This window comes from Vicugna pacos, chromosome 4 (assembly GCF_048564905.1).
Source record: "Vicugna pacos chromosome 4, VicPac4, whole genome shotgun sequence".
In the NCBI taxonomy this organism is placed as follows: domain Eukaryota; kingdom Metazoa; phylum Chordata; class Mammalia; order Artiodactyla; family Camelidae; genus Vicugna; species Vicugna pacos.
Window position 1 is genome coordinate 67,059,227 of NC_132990.1, and position 20,515 is coordinate 67,079,741.

The 20,515-nt window shown below is 49.3% G+C and overlaps 1 protein-coding gene across 8 annotated transcripts in view; it reads right to left on the minus strand.

Moving 5' to 3' along the window:
- Window positions 1-20,515, minus strand: part of CDK5RAP2 (CDK5 regulatory subunit associated protein 2) — a 166,958-nt gene that overhangs the window by 52,229 nt on the left and 94,214 nt on the right. For 5 of the 8 annotated variants that reach the window (XM_072960013.1, XM_072960017.1, XM_072960014.1 and 2 more), the window contains 5 exons: window positions 19,121-19,249; window positions 12,876-12,971; window positions 10,785-10,969; window positions 8,527-8,643; window positions 3,391-3,823 (listed from right to left, as the gene is read on the minus strand). In XM_072960013.1, the coding sequence (XP_072816114.1) occupies window positions 3,391-3,823; window positions 8,527-8,643; window positions 10,785-10,969; window positions 12,876-12,971; window positions 19,121-19,249 (960 nt within the window). Of the gene's footprint in view, window positions 1-3,390; window positions 3,830-8,526; window positions 8,644-10,784; window positions 10,970-12,875; window positions 12,972-19,120; window positions 19,250-20,515 lie in introns of all 8 variants that reach the window. The other 3 variants (XM_072960018.1, XM_072960016.1, XM_072960015.1) reach the window with 2 other exon arrangements.

The window sequence follows — 20,515 nt, forward strand, 5'->3', positions numbered from 1 at the left end:
CTAATGAATGGATAAATAAAACGTGGTGTATCCATACAATGGACAATGAAACAAAATGAAGTACCGATCCATGCTACAGCGTGAATCAACCTTGAAAACATTACGCTAAGCGGAAGAAGCCAGTCACCAAAGAGCACCTGCTACATGACTCCATGTACCTGAAATCTAGAACAGGCAAATCTATAAAGACAGAAAAACGCCTGGTGGGGGCCTACAGCTAGGGCTGGGGGAAACCGGAAGTGACTGCTAACGTGTTGGGCTTCTTTTTGGAATAAGAGTATGTTGTAAAATCGATTGTGGTTGGTAATGGTTGGGACCCTGAGAATGAGGAAATCAGCGAAGTTTCTCAAGAAGGAAGAGGAAGGAGCCCTTCTTGCCATTCTAGGGTGGAAAATGCTTTTACGCACGCTCTCCCATGATCCCCAGGTCAACTCTGCACTCCCAGGGCTCACAGGACCCTAGAAGTTATGCCTATTTTTCTGGACGGAGAGCTGAGATATCAAACAACCAGACTGGTATGATACAGTAAGAAGGTTAGAGAGCCGGATCTCAAATTACCTCTTCAGACTCTACTGCCCAGTTAAGAAAAGCGAGACACGTTCTGCCCTGAAATCCCAGGCAAGAGGAAAACAGGCTCAAGGACAAGAACGGTCTGAGGGGGTGACACGGACCACATGGGAGGAGGCAGATGCCTCATCAGAGAGGCTAGAAAATAACAGTCATTTGCTTGGTCCTCAGGCTCCACCAATCTTTATTCTTGGATCCAAATCTGTGTGTCATATGGCAGCAGGAAAGTGATCTGCAAGTGTACAAATGCCAGTGCCAATTTCAGGCTGGAGGACTGCCGTCAGTCAACCCAACGCCGCTCCTAAAATAACAGCCCACAAGATGCTACCTTATGGACTCCGAACAGAGCCCCATCTACTGCCGTATTGAAGATGTCATAGTGGAACTTCCCACAGTGGAAGGGGCACAGGGGCACGCATACATACAGGACAAGGCACGAGGCACGCACTGCCTCACTGAGCCAGCCCTGGGTTCCAGGTCACCCAGATCCCATTCGAGACACTGAGGAAGTCACGTGACTGACCCAAGGGTCCCCATTGCAATCACAGGTGTATCTGTAAAGCCCCCCGTCTCACCTCTATCCCATCTCCCTGTTTCACCCTGGGGTTGCAAAGATGTTCTTTCTAACAGGATGCCAAAGTTCTAGCCTATCTAGGGTTCCTGATTCCTTGACTAACTGAAGACCATTAAATTTTCTTCTTTGCATAGACTGAAGGCCACCCTGGTGATAAGAGGGCGCCTCTCTTCCTGAGAACATGGGGTTATAACATCCCCATCTGCTAAAACCAGACCTCCTACCCTTCTGAACAGCTAAGTCACCCTGGACAATGTTCTGAGACTTTCAGAGTTTGTATTTCTTCATATGTAGAATGTAGGTAATGCCTCCCTAACTCATATGCTTCTTGAGAAGATTAAATGTGAAATGTGACATATGGGTAGAATTATCTAGCACAATCCTGGCATATATAGCAGATGCTAAAAAATAAACACACCTACCTCCCTTTTGAAGACACCGGCAAGAAGGATAATGCCAAATGAGAAAGATTTTTTCAGTGTATTTGGGGAAATTAAGTTCATTTGCTTATCCAATTTTCCTGAACATAGGATGCTATCTCCTACACAAATAAGGGGGAAAAACACACGCACACACACAACATTTAGTTTTCCTAACACACGGGTACAAACTAAACTAGCTGGGGCAGATGAGAGCATTTCTATTCTAGCCAAATGGCACAAATTTGCATTTCGAGTACCGTTAATATAATGGCACTGCCTTTTTTTGTGTGTGTGTGTCTACTGATATCTTTAGAAAACCCTTTTCTAGAAATTACAGTTTTGGTGTATAATTTAAAACAATCAAAAGCAATTTTGCTAATGATATATCTAACTCTCTTTGGTATACACAAAAGCAGTAATTTAGTGGTCAGAAAATAAACTTAATTCTCCATTCTGATGCTATGAAGCAGTGTGTACAGTTGATTTCTCAGATACAAAACATCCATCGGAGAGAGGAACACCCGCAGCAGCCATCACTGGCACGCTGTTACAAACACTGCCCGCTTCCTTCTCTACCGGAACCCTTGCATCTCCCTGCGGCGGCGAGCCTCGCCCCAAACCCGCCCCTTTCTCCGGGAGGATTTTAGTAAATGGCCCGATCAAATATTGCCAGGAGAGTCTGCCTTATAATAATCTGGCATTTTGGTGGTATTTGAGGAGACGCTTAGAGAAAGCATCTTGACCGAAGCAAAATGTTCACCCACCAAAGCCGGACCCAACCACCCCGGCCAGCGCGGGCTGGAGAGGAGCCTGACCCAGGGAAAGGCCATGGCGGTGCTGTCAGGCTTGGGGCGGGGCCCACCTCAGCCCATGAACAGCTAGCTGGCCACAGTCACTCAGGACCTGGCTGCTCATCTTTGATGGGTGTCGTAAGCATAAGAGAACACAGACCAAGCCCACAGAACAGGACCTCACACACAAAATCTGCACAGAATAAAGGCCAGGTTCTCGTCCCTACCCCTGAAGTCAAGTTATTACAAATGTAATGCAACCTGCAAAAGTAAAGGTCCTACAAAGAACAAACTTACGGTTACCAGGGGCAAAGGGGTGGGGGATGGAGGGATAAACTGGGAGTTTGGGATTTGCAGATACTAACTACCATACATAAAATAGATAACCAACAAGGTCCTACTGTAGAGCACAGGGAACTATATTCAATACCTTGTAATAGCCCATAATGAAAAATAATATGAAAGGAATATATATGTATGTGTGTGTGTGTGTGTAACTGAATCACCACGCTGTACACCAGAAATTAACACATTGTAAACCGACTACACTTCAATTAAAAAATTTTTAAAAATAAAAATACAAATTGAGAAGTAATTGGCTTATATTAGTTTTAGGCATTAAAAGAAAAAAGTAAAGGTCCAGCAATAGGGGGAAATTATATCAATTTTGGCACATTCCCCACAGTGGAATCTTACAAGCTGTTACAAGGAAAGATGTTGCTGATACATAACATGGGAAGAGAAAGAAAGATGCTGCACAGATGTGACTCTGTTTCTATACTGAAAACATGGAAATCTCATGACATACAGATAAATGAGAGAGAGATGGGGTCGGAGAGGAGAGAGAGCGGGAGGAAGTGGTGGTAACACTGTGGGGAAGGCGAGGATGGACTCACACCTCTGGGGAGACGCCAGGAATCAGTAGAGAGACACCAGACTTTAGACAAATAAAAAAAAAAGTAGTGAGATCAGAGGTGATTTTTCAGTTTTTTGTATTTAATAAGTAACTAAGGAAGTAATATGCGGGAAAACTTACTTTTTCGGTCCCCCAGGGGAAGGAAAGGGCAGTGGCCTGTCGCTCCGGCTTCCTGCACAAATTCTCGGGCTGATGCTTCGCGCTGCACACGGCGTCTGAGGGTTTCTCCTCCCAAGCCTCCCTCTGGCCCTCATGTCTGAATCTGAGGGTGTCGCCCTCCGTGGCCGCGGTCTGCACAGAAGCGTCCTTCTGCTCCACCTTGGCCTCCGCGTCCACCTTTGCTAGCTGGGCTCCCAGCGGCCACTTCAGTGCCTCGTGTGGCTGGGAAGACGAGTTGGCATGGATAAAATGTCCAAGTTCTCCTCCGAGCTGAAGGGCCATCTGCTTCAGTGTCTTCTCCGTTTTACCAACAAGATATTCTCCAGAAGCTTCCTGCTCTATCAAGCACAGCTGTTCCAGAAGCAGATCACGGAGCTCTTTCAGAAGGTCTGGCCTGTTTCTCCAAAAGGGAAGGAAGTGGAAGGACTAAGCTTTCTGCTACGGCCTTGTCCCCGACCCAGCTCCCCCCACCGATTCTGGCCCAGACTCTGTTTAAACTAAGCATAGTGAGCACCTGCCACGTGCCGGGACCTACGCCAGGTATTTTATCCCCGTCACCCTAGAGCAACCACACAAGGTGGGAACCACCATGTACTTCGTGGATAAGGAGAAGAGAACTGAGCTGACGCAGGGACACAGCAAGTGAGGGGGCCACACGGCTGCCCAGATGCAGGCTGGGCCTGGGAAGAAGCAAACAGGGTCACTGCTGTTCACGACAGTTGTAGGATCCACTCCCTGCCCATCCCATCTCCATCCCTACATCCAGGGGCAAGTTTGGCCTTGAGTGAATCTGGTCCACCTGCTGGATCTGTGACCTGGTCCAACAGGGTGCACAATGGATGCTCAGTAAATGGGCACCGAATGAAGGGATGCTGTAAAGTGCCCGGGGTTAAAAGAGCAGTGGCTTTGAAATCAGACCAAAGGGCTTCAGATTCTAACTCTGCGATTCTTACGAAGTCAGGTGGGTCTTCCCACAGGACAGCTGTGAGGCTTCAACAAGAGAGTACAGGCAGCAGATGCTTTTCATGGCCCTTGACACACACCCTGGGGACAGTCCCACCTCCGGCGCCCACCGCATCTCTCTGTGGCCTTGGGTCTTTTCCCAGAGCTCTGTGAGCCACCAGCAGGGCAGCGGGCAAGTGTGGACCAGTTTATAGCTCCAGGGGAGACCCTAAACCCATGGAGGAAGAGTGTTAGATGAAATTCCCAGTCTCCCTTCCGACAGACAGACAGCACCGAGGCAGGGTCTACACAGTCCCTAGCGGGTGGCCGGCAGGATGAAGTCCCCGCTGCTCACAGCAGTAATCAGATCACCACGCACACTTACTGGCTCTGCCTCCACTCCCGCCTTACTCTCCCTCATCCTTCTTCCTGCTGCATGAGCCACATCCCAAATCAACCAATTGCATCCAAGTCTTTCTCTCAGGCTCTGCTTTCCCAGGAAAATTACGAAAAAAGGTGGAGGGAGGCAAGCACTGAGGGAAGGGCCAGCTGGAAAGCTGTTACTCCCTCCAGGGAAAAGAAGGTGTGGTCAGGATAAGGCAGTGGGATCTGGAGAGGGGAGAGGGGAGGGGACAGGAGAGGCCCCCGCCCTGCGAGGCCCTTCTTCTCTCTGCAGTTTCTCCCGCTGCCTGGGTTCGTATCTCTGTTACGACTAGGAGCGACACGGCCCCTCGTGCTCTCTTTCCAGAGGGCCCTCCAGGGGCAGGGGCAAGTAAGGCCTTCCTCCTGTCTGGATTCCTAACATCCAGCCCTTGGCAGAGTCAATCCCATTCAAATTAAACAGCTACAGCACACTGACCTAGGAGAAAAGCTAAAAGTATGAAAAATGAAATTAAAATGTACGGTACATTTCTCACTTCTAATGTGGGATCATCCAGACTATACAAACCATCTTAAAATTCAGTAAACTCAGACTTCAAAACTATTCCTGATATTTCAAGCATGTTAAACTATATTTTCCTTTCCTCTCCTTCCCTTAATATAGATTAAAAATAATGACAATTGTTACTGAGCTAGCCAAAGGAGGACCATTACTCACTACCAAACAACACACAATAAAATCCAAGAAAAAGACTTACAAATGGGTAGTAAAAGGTGGTGAAAGAGGCCATTATAATACACTAAAGTGGTAGTGCTGTTAAATAAAACATTTCAAGTGTTACTCGGCTAGAAATCTGAACCGCAGATTCATTAAGCTGTCGCCATAATCGGGACCTTTTAATGGTTCAGTCCAAGGGCCCTGTCGGAGGCCCAAACACTGTTTATGTACGCTGAGCATCTTTGCCACAAAGTGGGCATGAGGGGAGGAGCACTGACATTTACTGAGCACTTACGGGGTGCCGGAGCCTTGGAACACACTAAATACACGTGGCCCTCACAGTGAGAGTGAGATAGGGGCTGTTATTAACCTCATTTCACAGAAGAAGAAGAAACAGGCTCACGAAGATTCAGGGTCCCTGAGCAAAGTGGCAAAGACTGGAGTGCGGACCTTTCAGGCTCCAAAGAAGCCCTGCATGCTTTCCAGTTTTCTAAACATAACCCTTCCACTGTGATGCCGAGCTTTTAATTGTCCGCGCGTTCATTCAGATATTTACTGAGCACCTGACAGGTGTCACATCAGGCAGCGGAAATGCATGCCAAAGAAGAATCACAGCACATACATTTCATTAAGGGGACAGACATTCATACACACACTGATAACTAAATAAGACAAGTATAAGGAAGGAGGGACGAGGCGGAGGGAGGGGGAGGGCGGCAGTCCTGAGAAAAAGTGTAGAAGCAGGGATTCTTGTCAGACAAAGAGGTCAGGAAAGGCCTCTTTACAGAGCTGATCTCTAGCTAAGGCACCACCAGTGTCTCAGGAAAAGAGCATCCAGGCAGAGGGAGCAGCTACTGCAGAGGCCCTGAGGGGAGGATGAGCTTGGATGGCTGAGGAACAGGGCGGTCAGTGTGGACAAGAGAGGCAGCTGATAAAGACCAAGAAACAGGCAGAGGCCAGGCCGCGAAGCTCGGATCTCACCCTAAAGGCGACAGAAATCCACTGGAGAGTTCTCAGCACGGAATAGACAGGATCGCACCTAAGTTTCTAAAAGGTGGCTCTGGCTGCTCTGTGGAGAACGACCAGCGAGGGGCACCGATGGAAAAGCAGGGAGATGTCAGAAGCTGGGCTGCTGGAGTCCGGGCACGAGCGGGCGGCAGCAGGGACGTGAGGGGCTTGGGGAGGGATCCACTTTGGAGGTGGACTCAGCAGGACTTGCTGATAGCTATGAGGGTTGTGGAACGCAGGCTTTCGGCCACAGCAGTGCTGACACGTGAAAGAACAGCAGAGAAGCACGTTAGAACAGGGGGCTGGGCTTTAGACAGACAGAGCTGAAGTGCCTATTAGACACCCAGGAGGAGACGGCGATCTGGAGAGGGGTCTGCACCGCCAGAATTACTGTGTAAGTCATGCAGGACACTCTGAAGCCACAGGACAGTGAGAGGAAAAGGGAGCTGAGAACAGAGCTCCGGGCCACTCCAGCATCCGGCATCCAGCACAGGAAGAGGAGCCAGCAAAGGAGACCGAGGAGGGGCCAGGGAGGGAGAAAGAAAACAGGGTGGTGAATGCGAGGCCAGAGTACATGGCAGCTGCCTGGGAAAGAGGACACTAGGCACTGGGTTTCACAACTTGGAAACTGGCATTGACCTTGGTAAGTGACGCGAAGGAAGTGAAAGCACTTGGAACGGGATAAGGAGGGCTAAGTGGTCCCCCACCTGTCACGTCCAGCCTTTCCTTCAGAGCTACCCGCACAACACGCGCTCACAGGACAGGTCACACTTGGCGTTTCGCATCATTCATCTCAAAGTGAGCGCTCACTCGGCACCCCCAGCTCTAGCTGGCACCTCCAGCACTAGCCAATTCTGCAGCTTCTCCGGGCTGGTGACCCACCCTGGTCGGGGGAGGGAGCCAGGGAGGCCACAGAGAGCTGTTCAGAGGGAGCAGCATGGGCTGGTTCTGAAAGGAGAAGCCGCTGGGTCCCCTCCAGGGCCAGGAAGGGCCATGTGGCCAGAGCACAGGAAGCCGGGCGGGAACCGGGTGAAGGTCTCCAGGCCAGGCGGGGCCTAGCAGGCCGGGCTGGGGCGTCTGATCCCGAGACAAGTGGAGAGTCTCTGTGGGGTTTTAAGCAGAGGAGTGACTGCACTGCATTTAAAGTAGCTGCGATGGGAGTGGCGTGGAGAACAGACTGGAAGGGGGCAGGATGCTGCAGGGCACTAGTTAGGAAGCCACTGCAGAGAGGTGACAGAGAAATGTGACAGAAGCAAGGAATGGAAAGGACACAGCAGGAGGAGGAGAAGTGTATTCAGGAGGGGAACGGTCTGGGGGCTGCAGGAAAGGGGAGGGCCAAGGAGGACTCCGGCTTCTGTCTAGATCCCCAGGCCCCAGCCCCTCTCTAATACAGGATCTCCCTTCAGGGACTTGCCCCGCCCATCTTCTCCCCTGCAGCCCACACCCCCGAGTCTCTCCCGCTGCTGCTCTGCTAATGTCTTCTGACCCCTCGCCGGCGTCACGCTCTGGTGGGACCTTACCTGTCCCCCATCCACGCCCAGAAGAGCAGACTCAGGTTTCCTAGGACTGAGCGTCTCTCTGTTACGTAGAGCTCGACTGTACTATACAAGTAATCCCAAGGGCTCCCCTTTTAGATTTTTTCAAATGTCACACCTAAGTTTAAGCTACAAACCCCAAAGTATTTAGGTAATAAATTCTAAACCACGTCCTCTAGGGAATGGGGCAAAGGAACAGGAAGCAAATAAAAGAGAGGGCTGGACCCACAACCACAGTGTACACCATGCAGAGGGGGGACAGCCAGCCCATCCCCCACGAGCCAAGCGGGGCCCCGCACCGACCCTTCTCTCCCCCGCCTCAACTCCATGAAAGAGTGCTCTGCTTGGTCAAGTGCAAGACAGCTAGCCAGGCTAAGGCAGCGAGGGGACAAGTTCATCCTTATTCCATCCCTGGGACAGACGGGTAAGTGGCATCAGACTCACTCCTGGGGCCCAGCTACCCCGCCAGCCTGCTGGCCCCACAGTGGATGGTTGGAGGGTGGGAGAGCTCACAGGTGGAAGTCCCGGGCCTCAGCCGATGGAGCTCCGCACCGGGGATTCAGACCCGGGCTCAGCAAGGAACACAGGCCTGAATAAAGGGTGGCTGATGTCTCCTGCATACGGTGAGACCTGAGGGTCATGGGAAAGGTTAGGAGAAATTGGCAGGGCACAACTTAAGCAGTATTATCACCAAAATCCCACTTAACATCAAGCTGGATCTATACTTTATACACATTATTTCATTTAATCCTCACAAGATCCCTATGGGGTAAACAATTATCATCACCCCCCACTTTCAGATGAGGAAACAGAGATGAGGAGACACGTCAGAAGGTCTAAATGGTAGGGCTGGACTGGAGCACAGGTCTGTCTGACTCCAATACTCCGCGTTTTCAGTCCATCAAAAACACCTACCTCCTGGAGGGAATTCCTAGACAGAAAACTGGTGTTTCCCAGACCAGTCAGAACCCTAGCTACCCAAGCAGGCTTTTTAAAACACCACACCAATTGGGCCATTAGGACAGCCCTTAGAGCCACGACTCCAGGCACCTACAAGGAGCAAGTAACCAAACAAACAGCAGGTGTCATAAGCTTGTCTGCAGAGGGTTGGCCCACAAAGCATTTTCTTTAAAAATGTAATGAAGTCCAAATTTTTTTTAATCAAAAGGTTTTTATTTTTTAAGTTTTAATAATTTTTTTTAGTAAAGTTTGCTCTCAAAGCTTACTTGGTAAAATTGGAAATGATTTAGCCTTTTGGAAATAATGCTGCAAAAACAGGACTTTATACCCTTTGATGATACTATCAGTGACAGGCTGAACCTATCAAAAAAAAAAAAAAAGTCCAGTTTCTCTTTTTTAATTTAAAACAGTTTTACTTAATTGCTTAAATTTAAAAATAACATTAAAATAATCCTATAACTAGTTACAAAGGACAGCTTGAAAAAGTCTTCTCATTTTGAAAAAATGAATATAATGTATCCATGATGTTCCAAGAATATGAAATTTTAAAAACTAAAGACTTCAAATCCTTGATAAACCAGGAGAATTAAAAGATCTCAATACGAATTTCTACTGAAAGACTGGACGCTCTGAGCCCAGGTGCTCGCGTGACAACGGTGATCTGGGGCTCCTGTCTGCTGGGAGGGAGCACACAGACCCCAACTCACCGCACTCCCACACGGTCCGCTGCACTTTCCCCAGCTCACAGCACCTAGGGCCCTCCGAGGAGATCCCCAGAGGCAGCAAGTCACATCTGTTCACTCTGCCATAACCTACGGGCCCCTGATGTGGAGGAAGCCCTCCAGTTTTCAAGTGCGGATTCAGGTCGCCTAACTCCCTGGGATGATGTAGCAGAATGGCCACTGGGCAGCTCCCCTGAGAGGCCTCACACTCGAAAAGTGTAAACAGATGTCAGGGGCTGGGAAGGGTAGCCTCCCCGAGCTCACAGAAACGGAACATCTCCATCCTTTTCCAGCTGCAGAACTGTCTCCGAGGCTGAGCCCACCAAGGACCCGAGGACGAGCCAAGAGCCCTGGGCAGCGACACCGGCTCCATTTCTGCACCTGTGCCGGAGGAGAACCACAGCTCTCACTGAACACACGCCTCATGCCCGCCACGTCCCGCGAACATCATTCGTCCTCGCTCCTCACGGCAACCCCAAGAAGCGGTCAGAGAGACGGGGGCCCTGGGAGACGGGGGCACGTTTCCCTCCGGCTCCCAGGCCCACAGCGGCCGCGATGGTGGACGGGACAGAATGGGAAAGAAGGGCAACTGGCCCTGAAAGGACTCATTTGAAAAATACCAATGGTACGGAATATTTCTCCTTTTTAAGAAAAACACCCTGTAGTGTCTCCTCACACAGGAATGACTCCTCCCGGCAGGTGTAATGAGAAGGGAATTTCAGTTCGAGCGCAACATAAAGCAGCAGAGTTGGGACCACACTGGTGGCTTTTACTGCTGTGGAAACTGGCAGAGACTTCTCTCCTCTGACAGCCGGGCAGCCCTTCCTGGGGCTCCCCAGACTGATTCTGAGGGAAAGCTTTCTCCTCTCTACAAGGGGCCTGCACGAGGCTCTGCTGAATGAAGTCCCCTCATGGCCACCAGCCTGCAGCCAGCTCACTTGACAGCACGACTGGCCAGGTTCCTCCCAAGCCGCTTCAGGTGCTCTCTTGGGTAAACTGCCCAGCACCTCATCCAAATCCATTCAGCAAAGCGAGGCTGGCCTCCCCTCAAACTCCAGAGCCAAGGCAGGGCCTGGGCCCCACATCTACCTGGATTCCAGCAACCACGTGGCCTTCTCGCTGAAGAGCGGGCCGAGCAGGCTCACGAGCTCGCCTTCTAGGCTCTGGTCTCCGGGGCAGCCAGATTTGGGGGCTCCGTCGTAGTCCAAAATATTGGAATCTGGGTGTCTTAAATATCCATTTTTGCAGCCCCCTCGGGAATAGTCCTCCGTAATCTGCAAATCGAAGCATGTGGTCAGATCATGGACTACAGAGGAGGGGAAGGGGGTCATGTGGAGGAAAGAGAAAGGGTGGAGACAGAGAGTGATGGGTGAGTGCAAGTCAACCAGAGAGAAACTGCAAGGGGAGAGGGAGGGAGGGGGCACAGGCACGCGGTCCACACATGCTCACTGTCCGGCAGGGAGATGCTCTGGCGAGGACACACAGATGCCTATGTCACTTCTCCTCATCCTCGGTTTCCTCATCTATAAATGGGATAGTAACGACGCCTTGAAGGAGGCTAGGATGACGGAATGAGACGGTTGACCCACTTAAGCTCATGGCACAGCGTCTTAACCCCTACAGCTGTGTCCCCCAACCCATGGCCTCCTTCTTGTGAAGTCTTTCTAAGGAGGGTACAGAACATGGTTAATTGTTAAAGCGTTAACAATGCATTGGACATTTATTACAGACTTCTTGCAATGCACCTTCCTCATTATGTATCAGAGAACCAACCTCTTTCCAGACACATCCTAATTAATGTGACTTTGATTTGTCTCATCAGGACAGTGGAGAGTTCCTAATTCCCACAGAGATGTTATTTACAGATCCCCCTTCTTGGGTCACTGAGGGTCCCAGAAGAGTGGTGCCAAGGAAACGTCTAGTTAAAGCCTGCGCTGGGCATGTCTTGAGGCGCCACAATTAGCATTCTTTCTCCCCCTTTCCAGAGCTGTGAGCTTCTCCTACCAGTCTATAAATAACTCCTCTTGACTGCATTACTGCCGGTGATACACACACTGGCCATCACACCCCTCTCTCCACATTTGTACAATGATTAAGATTTTTAAATGGAAGACGAGACCCACACAAACGAGCTGTTATTTATAGGGTCTTGTTTGCCACCAATCTAGTTACTAAATCCATCTAAATAAGCAACCTCCACAGAAGGAGAAGCCTAGAATATAGTAACAAAAAGAGCACTTGCCACCATTTACTAAGCACTCAGTACCTACCTTCTATTTAAATAACACAACAGTTCTAACAAGGAGGTATTACTACCCTCATCGATGGGGAAACTCGGGCTTAGGGGTTAAACAAGGGTTAACCAAGGTCACAGAGATAGTGACCAAAACTCAAAATCAGATCTATCTGATTCCAAAGCCCCTACTTTTAATCACTTTGCTCTCCAAAACGCTCTACATTTTGATGGTCTCCGATTCATGACTCCTCAAGCTTGAACAACTTGAAAGCCACGAAGGCCAAATCTGCAGCCTCCCATCTCCCGCCACATCCGTCTTTAGGGTCCTTTCAGCCTTGAAGAACATTGGCTCCTAGTGTGCAGTATCCATGTGACCGGAGAAGCCTTCTAGGTAAACAGGATCAGATTCTCAACCCCACCCAGAGGATAGTAAGCTGGGTTTCAGATCAGAACACTGTGGAGAGACATCGGGAAGGGAAGTTTGGTTCCATCAGTGGCTCCTTATGTCACAACAGAATGATCTGGGAGCTCACAACAGTCCAGAGACAAGGGCTCTGGGCCCTACTCTGTCACTGACTTACCCTGAGCCCTAAATAAACCATCATCCCCTCCGAGGCCTCAGTTTCCAATGCCTAAAATGAATGGGTCAGGTTAGAGCTCGGAAGACCCGCCCAGGCACAGCATCCAATGCCTACTATTCTCCTATGACAGCCTCGCTTGTCTTTGCAACGCTACGTTTGTTCTCCGGCTTCAGGACAGGCTCTACCACCCCGTTTGCAACTTCTGAAAAGGCAGAGATCTCCTGTCTGCTCTCCTCAGGCACACAGCAGGCGCACACATAGGCAGAAGGGACAGGAAACCCACAGGACTCGTTCCAGCCTGGAAGACCGGCCTGGGCACAGAGAGGGGCGGATGGAATAAGGTCTTTACCGACACACTCCTACCTTGTTACTCTGCTCCGGATGCTGGTCACTCAGGAAATGATCCTCACCATCCTCTCCGAGTCTGCTTGAGTCCTCGTCTTCCTTGCTAGCCAGAAGCTACACGGAGCATGGAATGGTGTGAAAATGCAACCCAAAAATGCGTGCAGCATGAGTTTGTATGAATAAGTTGGTGATGTCTTTTTTAAAAAATGCAAACACAAAAAACAAACCAAAAAAGGGGCAGAGACAAATGCCAAAGCCCTGAAATACAAATTAGCCAAAGTCAGAGTCGCTGGTTCTGGCAAATCACACACGGCTGCCTGAGATCAGGCAAAACTGAAGGACAAATTCCGCGAGAAAGAGCTAAAGCCATCTCCCCTGCCCTCACTCGGCCATCCTTGAGCTTCTGGAAATCAAATGCGCTGTCTGTTGTGCCGCTGCCATCCCGGCTGTCGCTAAATTCACTTTCAGATTATGTAAAAGTAACAAGATTTTGGAAAATAGCTATTGATGGAATTGAAAATATCACATAGTGAGAAAGCAGTAAATGCAATTTACGGTGTGTCCAACTATGCATCGCTTCTCCTATTTAGCACAGGGACGGTCACGCATCTGAGATGGATAGTCCCAGCCACACTGTCATTCGGCTGACGAAAGATCCTCATCGCTAATGAGCAGAGAATCAAACTTGCTTGACGATAACTTTATGGGTTTGAAAATCAAGGCTGGTTATTTATAAAGATTGCATAAATCTGTGATGCTTTAAAGAACTGTAAATCCCAAAGCTTCTGCAGTCTGTCCTCTACAGAATGGACAGTACAGTGTTCTCAACAGGGCCAGATCCCAGCTCTCTGGAAGAGCGAAAATTCTAGTCATAAGATACCCTGATTAACCACATGAAAAAATGAGAGGAAAGAAAGGTAGCCACACCCAGGGAGGCAATCAGTCAAGGCTGCTTCCAAAGCTCAACCAAACCTCATCTCACCAATGAAGCTCTGCGCCAAAGCGTTAAAACCACAAGCCCGATCACCTGGTAGGCAGGCTGTACCCTGGACGTTTCTACGGTTCTGTCTCTATCCTTCGATTTTATGAATCCCTACAGTTAGTCAATTATCCCATAATTTTCCCAGCCCAACTTAAACTTTTCTGATCGCCCTTCTAGAGGAAACACTTGTTTTGGGAAAAAAAAAAAAAAACAAACATGAACTGACTTCAGAAAGTCATTATTTTATAGAAAACGTCGCAGGATCAGAACACACTTAACCTCAACATCCTCATCAGGATGAAGCAGAACTGATGAACTGACCCATCAGCTCTCACTCCCAGGTAGTCATCAAGAGAAATGAAAATGCATGTCCACGTAAAGACTTGTACGTGAATGTTCACGTCAGCTTTTATCATATCCAAAAACTGAAACAGTCCAAATGCATAACAACAGCAGGACGAGTAAAGAAACTAATATACCTGTACCACGGAATACTACCTAGCAATAAAAAGGAGCAACAGTTGATTCACGCAACAGCATGGCTGAATCTAAAGGAACGTGCTGAGTGAACGTAGCTTTGCACGGAAGAGAAGACACACTATGGTCCCATTTATATGACGGTCTAGTACAGGCAAAAGTAAAGCAGCTGGGGTAAGGGTAGAAATTGACTAGAAGGGACATGAGCTCTTGACAGAAGTTCCGGTTACACAGGGACAAACTATTTATAAAACTTAGCAAATGTAAACTTACGATTTCTATCTTTATACTTCATTATATGCAAGCTTAACCTTAAAAGGAAAAATAACTATAAACATATGTTGAAGGTAAAGATATACATGTTTAAGTATTTAGGGGGCAGTGTACTGATGTTTGTAATGTACATTATGATTCACCAAAAAGATAAGACGGGGTGATGATGGTGGGAAATGCTAACGATAGAATCCAGGGGGTGAGTATGCGGGTGTCCACTGCAAAGTTCTTTTCACTTTGCTATGTATGAATTTTTTTTCATAATAAAATCCTGGGAAAAGCCTCTCTCATCTTAGAAAAAGTAAAATTATGTTTTCCCCCCTGATTCACCAAGAGCTCCGGCCACTGGGTGCTCTCTTCCTCTCTCCAAGCTTCTTAAAAGAACTCTCCATCCTCACCTTTGGGGACGTGGCTTTGGCTGCCAACACTTTTCAGAAACTGCTCGTGAAAGGTCCCCAAAGGCCTTCTAATGCAGGAGATCGGACCCTCCTGGCAAGAGGGAGGAGGCCGAAAGGCACTCCTCCCCAACCCTGTGGATCAGAGGAGGGTCTCCCTGAAGTTTAGCCGAGTAAGGTATTGTTAACCCATGTCACTGCAAGCTGAAACAGCAAAAGCATCAAAGTTATTCCTCATTTGCAGAACCACAACCACTCCAGTACTCAATACACTGAAGTAAAAATTAGCTTTCATTTCTCTTTACCTCTGCTGACACGGTCAAAATGAAAAGTAAACTCTCAACCGCCAGCAATGGTTACAAAATTAAATGTTGTGGACACAGAGAAATGTCCCTCACGCCCTATGTGACTTATCAGTTTCCAAAGACTTAGAACAAGAGTCCGGAAAGCCCTGGGAGTCCCTGCAGGTGGGCTCGGTCCAGCACCAGCACCACGTGGAGCAGGGCCCCTCATGCCCCTAGGTGCCCACTGGCTCTTCCTCACTTCCCCATCCTTGTGGCTCCTCTGTCCTCTGCATGTGGCCACTGTCCCCCTCACCGCTGAAACTGCCCAGGTCACAAGCCTGTCCCCACGCCCACACTCACTCCACCTCAGCCCTCACCACGCTCTGCTTCTCAGCGTCCCGTACTCCCTGGGGCAGGGACCGGGTCTGGGTTCAGTTTTAACAGCAATGCCCAGTGCTCAATGAAACATTGCTAAGAAAACAAATAAATGAATAAAGTTTTTTTTTTTTTTCAAAATGAGAGTTGGAACCAAAAGGATGACCTCTGGCCTTGCTACTCCAAGTGTGTTGTTCAGAGCAACGGAAGCTTGTTAGAAATGCAGGCTCCCAGGCCCCACGCCAGGCTCACTGAACCAGAATCTTTGTTTTAACAAGATCCCCAGAAAATTCACACGCACACTAACCTTTGGAAGCACTGCCCTTTGGCGCTGTTAAAACAACACTGAACAGAGTCAGAAGAAAATTGTAGTTCCAACTCTGCCACTAACTTACTAAAAAAATACGATTAGAGTCGCTGTGCTTTACATACTGAGTGACTACCACATGCCAGGCTAGGTGCCAAGGGTTTATAAATCAGGCAAAACTCATAACAACTTATGAAGCTAAACTGTGAGAAACCTCCTCCTTTTAATGAAATTAAATCTGCTTCTGACAAACCAAATTGTATTCTGTTACTAATAACAGAATTTAACAAGCGCCTCCTACTTCTGAGTACCGTTTCTGTCCACTAGAGTCACACTGGGTCTATTTCTTATTCCAAATGACAGCCTTCCACATATTTGAGTTGAGTTAAATTATGCCCCTTAAATCTATGTTTCCTCTCCACGCCAGAAAGAAAAAAATCATTGGTTTCTAACCGTTCCTAAAAATGACAACAGAAGTAAATAATGACAGCGACCAGCCCTGTCTGAGTGCTTGCACATGTTTCCTGTCCCTCAGGGGACGGGACAGCAGCACGTGTCACACAGCTCGTGGTCTGCAATGCTCACCACCCTGACTGCAGTCTGCTCAAGCCACTCCTGGACGTCAATTCTCAACCACATCTTTCTATAATACATGAATTATAACCAGTAAGTAAACATAAGGACATAGTGGCAACCTCATTAGAGACCTTTTTTTTTTTTTTGATGCACTTTAAAACAAAAGGATGCTTGTTCTTGGCCTTTTGGTTGGTTGGCTGGTTTCTCAGTGAACTGCCCGCATGCAGGGAATAAGCACTGAGTGCCCAGCGCGAGGGAGTCCATCCCAGGGCCATCATTTTGAAGTCACACCTGACAAACTGTATCAAGGGCCTCCTACTCTTTACAGCCTTGGTCAAATTAAAAGTTACAGAGGAAGGGGGGGCTTGAAAATAAATTAGATGCCCATTTTACATATATATATATCTGTCTGTATCTGTACTTTTGACCTAGTAATTACTCATCAATACAGTCTAAGAGAAAAAGAGCCTAAACCCAGAAAATGATTTGTGTCCAAAGACACTCATCACATCATTTAAAATAGTGAATCCCTGGAAAAGCGAGGCAGTTAGTTAAACTCGGGGCATTCCTAAGATGGAGCAGGATGTTACAACATACTGGCCACCAGAAAGAAACAGGAGCCAGGACTGTATGTGACTGTATGTGCGCTAATGTTTATGTTCACGTACACAAATAGCAAAGGAAAGAGCCCAAGATGTTAATTAACTGAGTGTTTTAAAGTGACAAGATTAGAGGTCAGGTCTATATTTTCCAAGTTTTAGGAAAGGGTGTGGACCAATTAAAATTGGAGGAAAAAATACTGAATCTTAAAAATACAAAATACACTTGCTGTCTTTTTTTTTCCTCTTCTGACGTGTGGGCTCCTGGAGAGCGGGAGTGGGGCAAGCCCCGGCATGGAGAGCCCTGCTGCGCAGAGAAGGCTGTGGACCACGTGAGCATCTCCCACTGGGAGAGCCGCACATGCTCCCGGGGGATGGCAGGCAGCCTCCCCTCGCTGCCGTCCCGCCCTCGCCCCTAACAATCTCCCCTCCCTCTGCTCCAGATTACTATGGGAGCACCATCCTTCCCGTGAGAATCTTCCCATCCCACTCTGGAGGAAGATGGGGGTCCGTGCTACAAAGGACACGGCTCTTCATAGGGCCCTCAAACTGAAGTGCAATGTGATAAATGACCCAGTCTGAACCAGTTGGTGTTGAGACCTCAGAGTAACTCAGAGCGATCTCAGGGAAGAGGAAAAACCCTCTGTTCTCCAAAGGACATAATGGGACACTTCACGGATTTTTTTCAAAGGGCAAATGAACAAGCACACTCGCCCTGTGCGACTCCAGCGAAGTAAAGAATGAGCTGCCTATTAAAAATGCCGCCTCGGAGAAAACAAACCAAGAGACCCGTTTCTCCCTAAACAGACTGCAGATATTCTTGGTTTTCAAAATTATCCGGAGCCCTGGAGACTAAGATCAATAATGTTTCCTCTCTCCACGAGTGCAGATGGCCAGAGCGTGGTATAAATACCTTTGGGTGTTTCCCACTTGGAAGGTGGGAGGAGACAGCTTAAGGCTGACAAATCTTTCCCCAGAAATGATGTCCCAAGGAGACCTCCATCTACCCAGCACACCAACCCCAACCAGGAAGATTCAGGGCATCCAAACGCAAAAGGCCCTCAGCATTTTGTGCTGAGAACAGTCCCAGTCTCCTGAAACTAACCAGGCCCGGAGCAAGGCCCCCCCGGCGGAGGTCAGACCAAGCAGGGGCTCAAGGGGAGAGACGGCCAGCCCCTCCTCACTGTCACAACGTCGGGGCCCTCCTCCTGTGCGGCACGGGCCAAGAAGAACAGAGAAAATCGGAGACGGCACGTCACAAAGATGAGCAGAGAGCCTCCTCCTTCCCCAGGGTGGGCTAACAGGACAGGCCCCGCACCCTCAGTGGGCCCGCAAGCCCGGGAACTGCACGCTCTTCTGTGCAGACACCATGATTTTAACTTTCCGTGGCCCTTTCGGGCTTTCAAATGCCACCAGCTGAAAACTCCCAGAGTCCAGAAGCCGGACCTGTGGGCTCCCGGGACCCTGATGGCTTCCTCCCTGTCATGTCCTCCATACATGGCAGAGTGCAGGGGTCCCTGGGCACGTGGGGGAAGAAACAACACACATTCGGTCAAACCCAGGAGTCAGATGCAGTGGGAGCGAGAAGAGGCACAGAGTCCAGAGGGTTAACACAAAAAGTACATGAAAAAGCACGTCTGCTCGTTTGTTTTCCATGGTAACGGTCCATCAAGGTTGCATCTACACTACCCAAGTTACCTGGGTGGCCTGGCAACTCTCCAGACCCCTAAGGCACCACAGCGATCATCCGGATGCGCTGTCTGCAGCACGGAACCCAGCGCCGGGGCCCAAAGCATCACTAAACATTGAGCGTGTCCACGCAGACATGACCTGAACTCAAGGACGCCTGTGGGCAGTCCTGCTGACCTAAGAGCGCCCTGGGACGCCATCCCCAGCCAAGAGGACTGCAGCAGAGGCCAGGGCAGGGGCGGCCCTGAGAAACGCCAGGGGCCGTTACTTTCTGTGACTGGCACACAACAAGATGGTTCTTCTTACCTCCATTTGACCTACTGACTCAGACCTGCCATCTCTCGGGAAGCCCGCACAGGAGAGATCAAAAATGGTTTTCTTCAGGTGCTGGTTGTCCGCATGCAGCTCCTTCACCAGCTGGATAAGCTCGCCGACCTAGGGCACAACAGAGAGGGCTGGCTGCCCAGGGGCCCACTTCCGCCTCCCAGGGCCAGGGCCTACCGAGCAGACTCCCCAGCATCCCAGGCCTGGAGAATCAGGCGGCCTGACTCCCGTCTTCAGACCACCACTAGCGTTTCTGTTCTCTAACCCCAGAGCCACCACTGGAAGGCACAGGGCCCCCAGGCAAGCTGCCTCATCCAAGCCTCCATTCCCGCATCTGCAGAATGGGTCACGGAGAGAACTGACAACGACCGTGGTCACACAGCACCAGAGCCTCCGGCCCCGTCGAAGCGCTCCGTCAATGACAGCCAGCATCATCTCTGCCTTGTACTTGAGAATCTGGAGGAAGAGCTCTCGCGACAGAAATTTCTCAGACTGCACCAGAGCCTCATCTTACAGCATTTAACTTCTCTTTCTCTGCCTCTCCAGCAACGTCAGTAATAACAACAGTCTTCGATTACAAAGTGAGTTTCAGCTCCTAAAATACTCCCACAAGCTTGAGTCAGTCACTCCTTACAAAAACCCTAAGGAGTTGGACAGGCTTGTGAGATTCTCCCCATTTTACAGTGTGAAGCCCAAGATACAAAGAAGTTCCCCACCCGAGGTCCCCCAGCTGGGGTGCCTGAAGAATTAAATGACACATAAAAACAGCCAAGCACCTGGTCATGTGAGAAAGGGCAGCTGCCCCCACAGGGACAGAGCCAAGCCCGGAGCTGAGACTCCCAGTCCAGTGCTCCTCCTTCAGGCACAGGTCTTGCTGGGCCAGCTACTTAAGCAACTGAACATCACATTCGATCCCTGCAAGCTTCAAACCCCAGTGGCCACTAATTTTCCAAACACTTCCTAATGGGGTCATCATTAGCCCCTCAAACAAAGTGGGAAAGCTCACTCTCACCGCACACAGGTGTCCGCCGCACCCAAACACCTACACAAACTGGACCCAGCCATCAAGGAGGTTACAGTGGGAAGAACTAAACATTTTGATTCTGTAAACATTCGTAAAGTGCCAACCAAGTGAACTAGCTCCTGCCCTTAACACAGCCATTGTAGGTACAAGCAGCAGCTACTATCATCTGTCTTTCTCTCCTTCAAAAACTAACGGGGTGCAGGTATAGCTCAGTGGTAGGGCACGTGCTTAGCATGCACGAGGTCCTGGGTTCAATCCCCAGTACCTCCATTAAAAAAAAAAAAAAAACCTGACAGATGCCTCAATGCTCCTTGCTCCACTCCTTTGAAATGCCGAAATTTCCATTGTTCTCC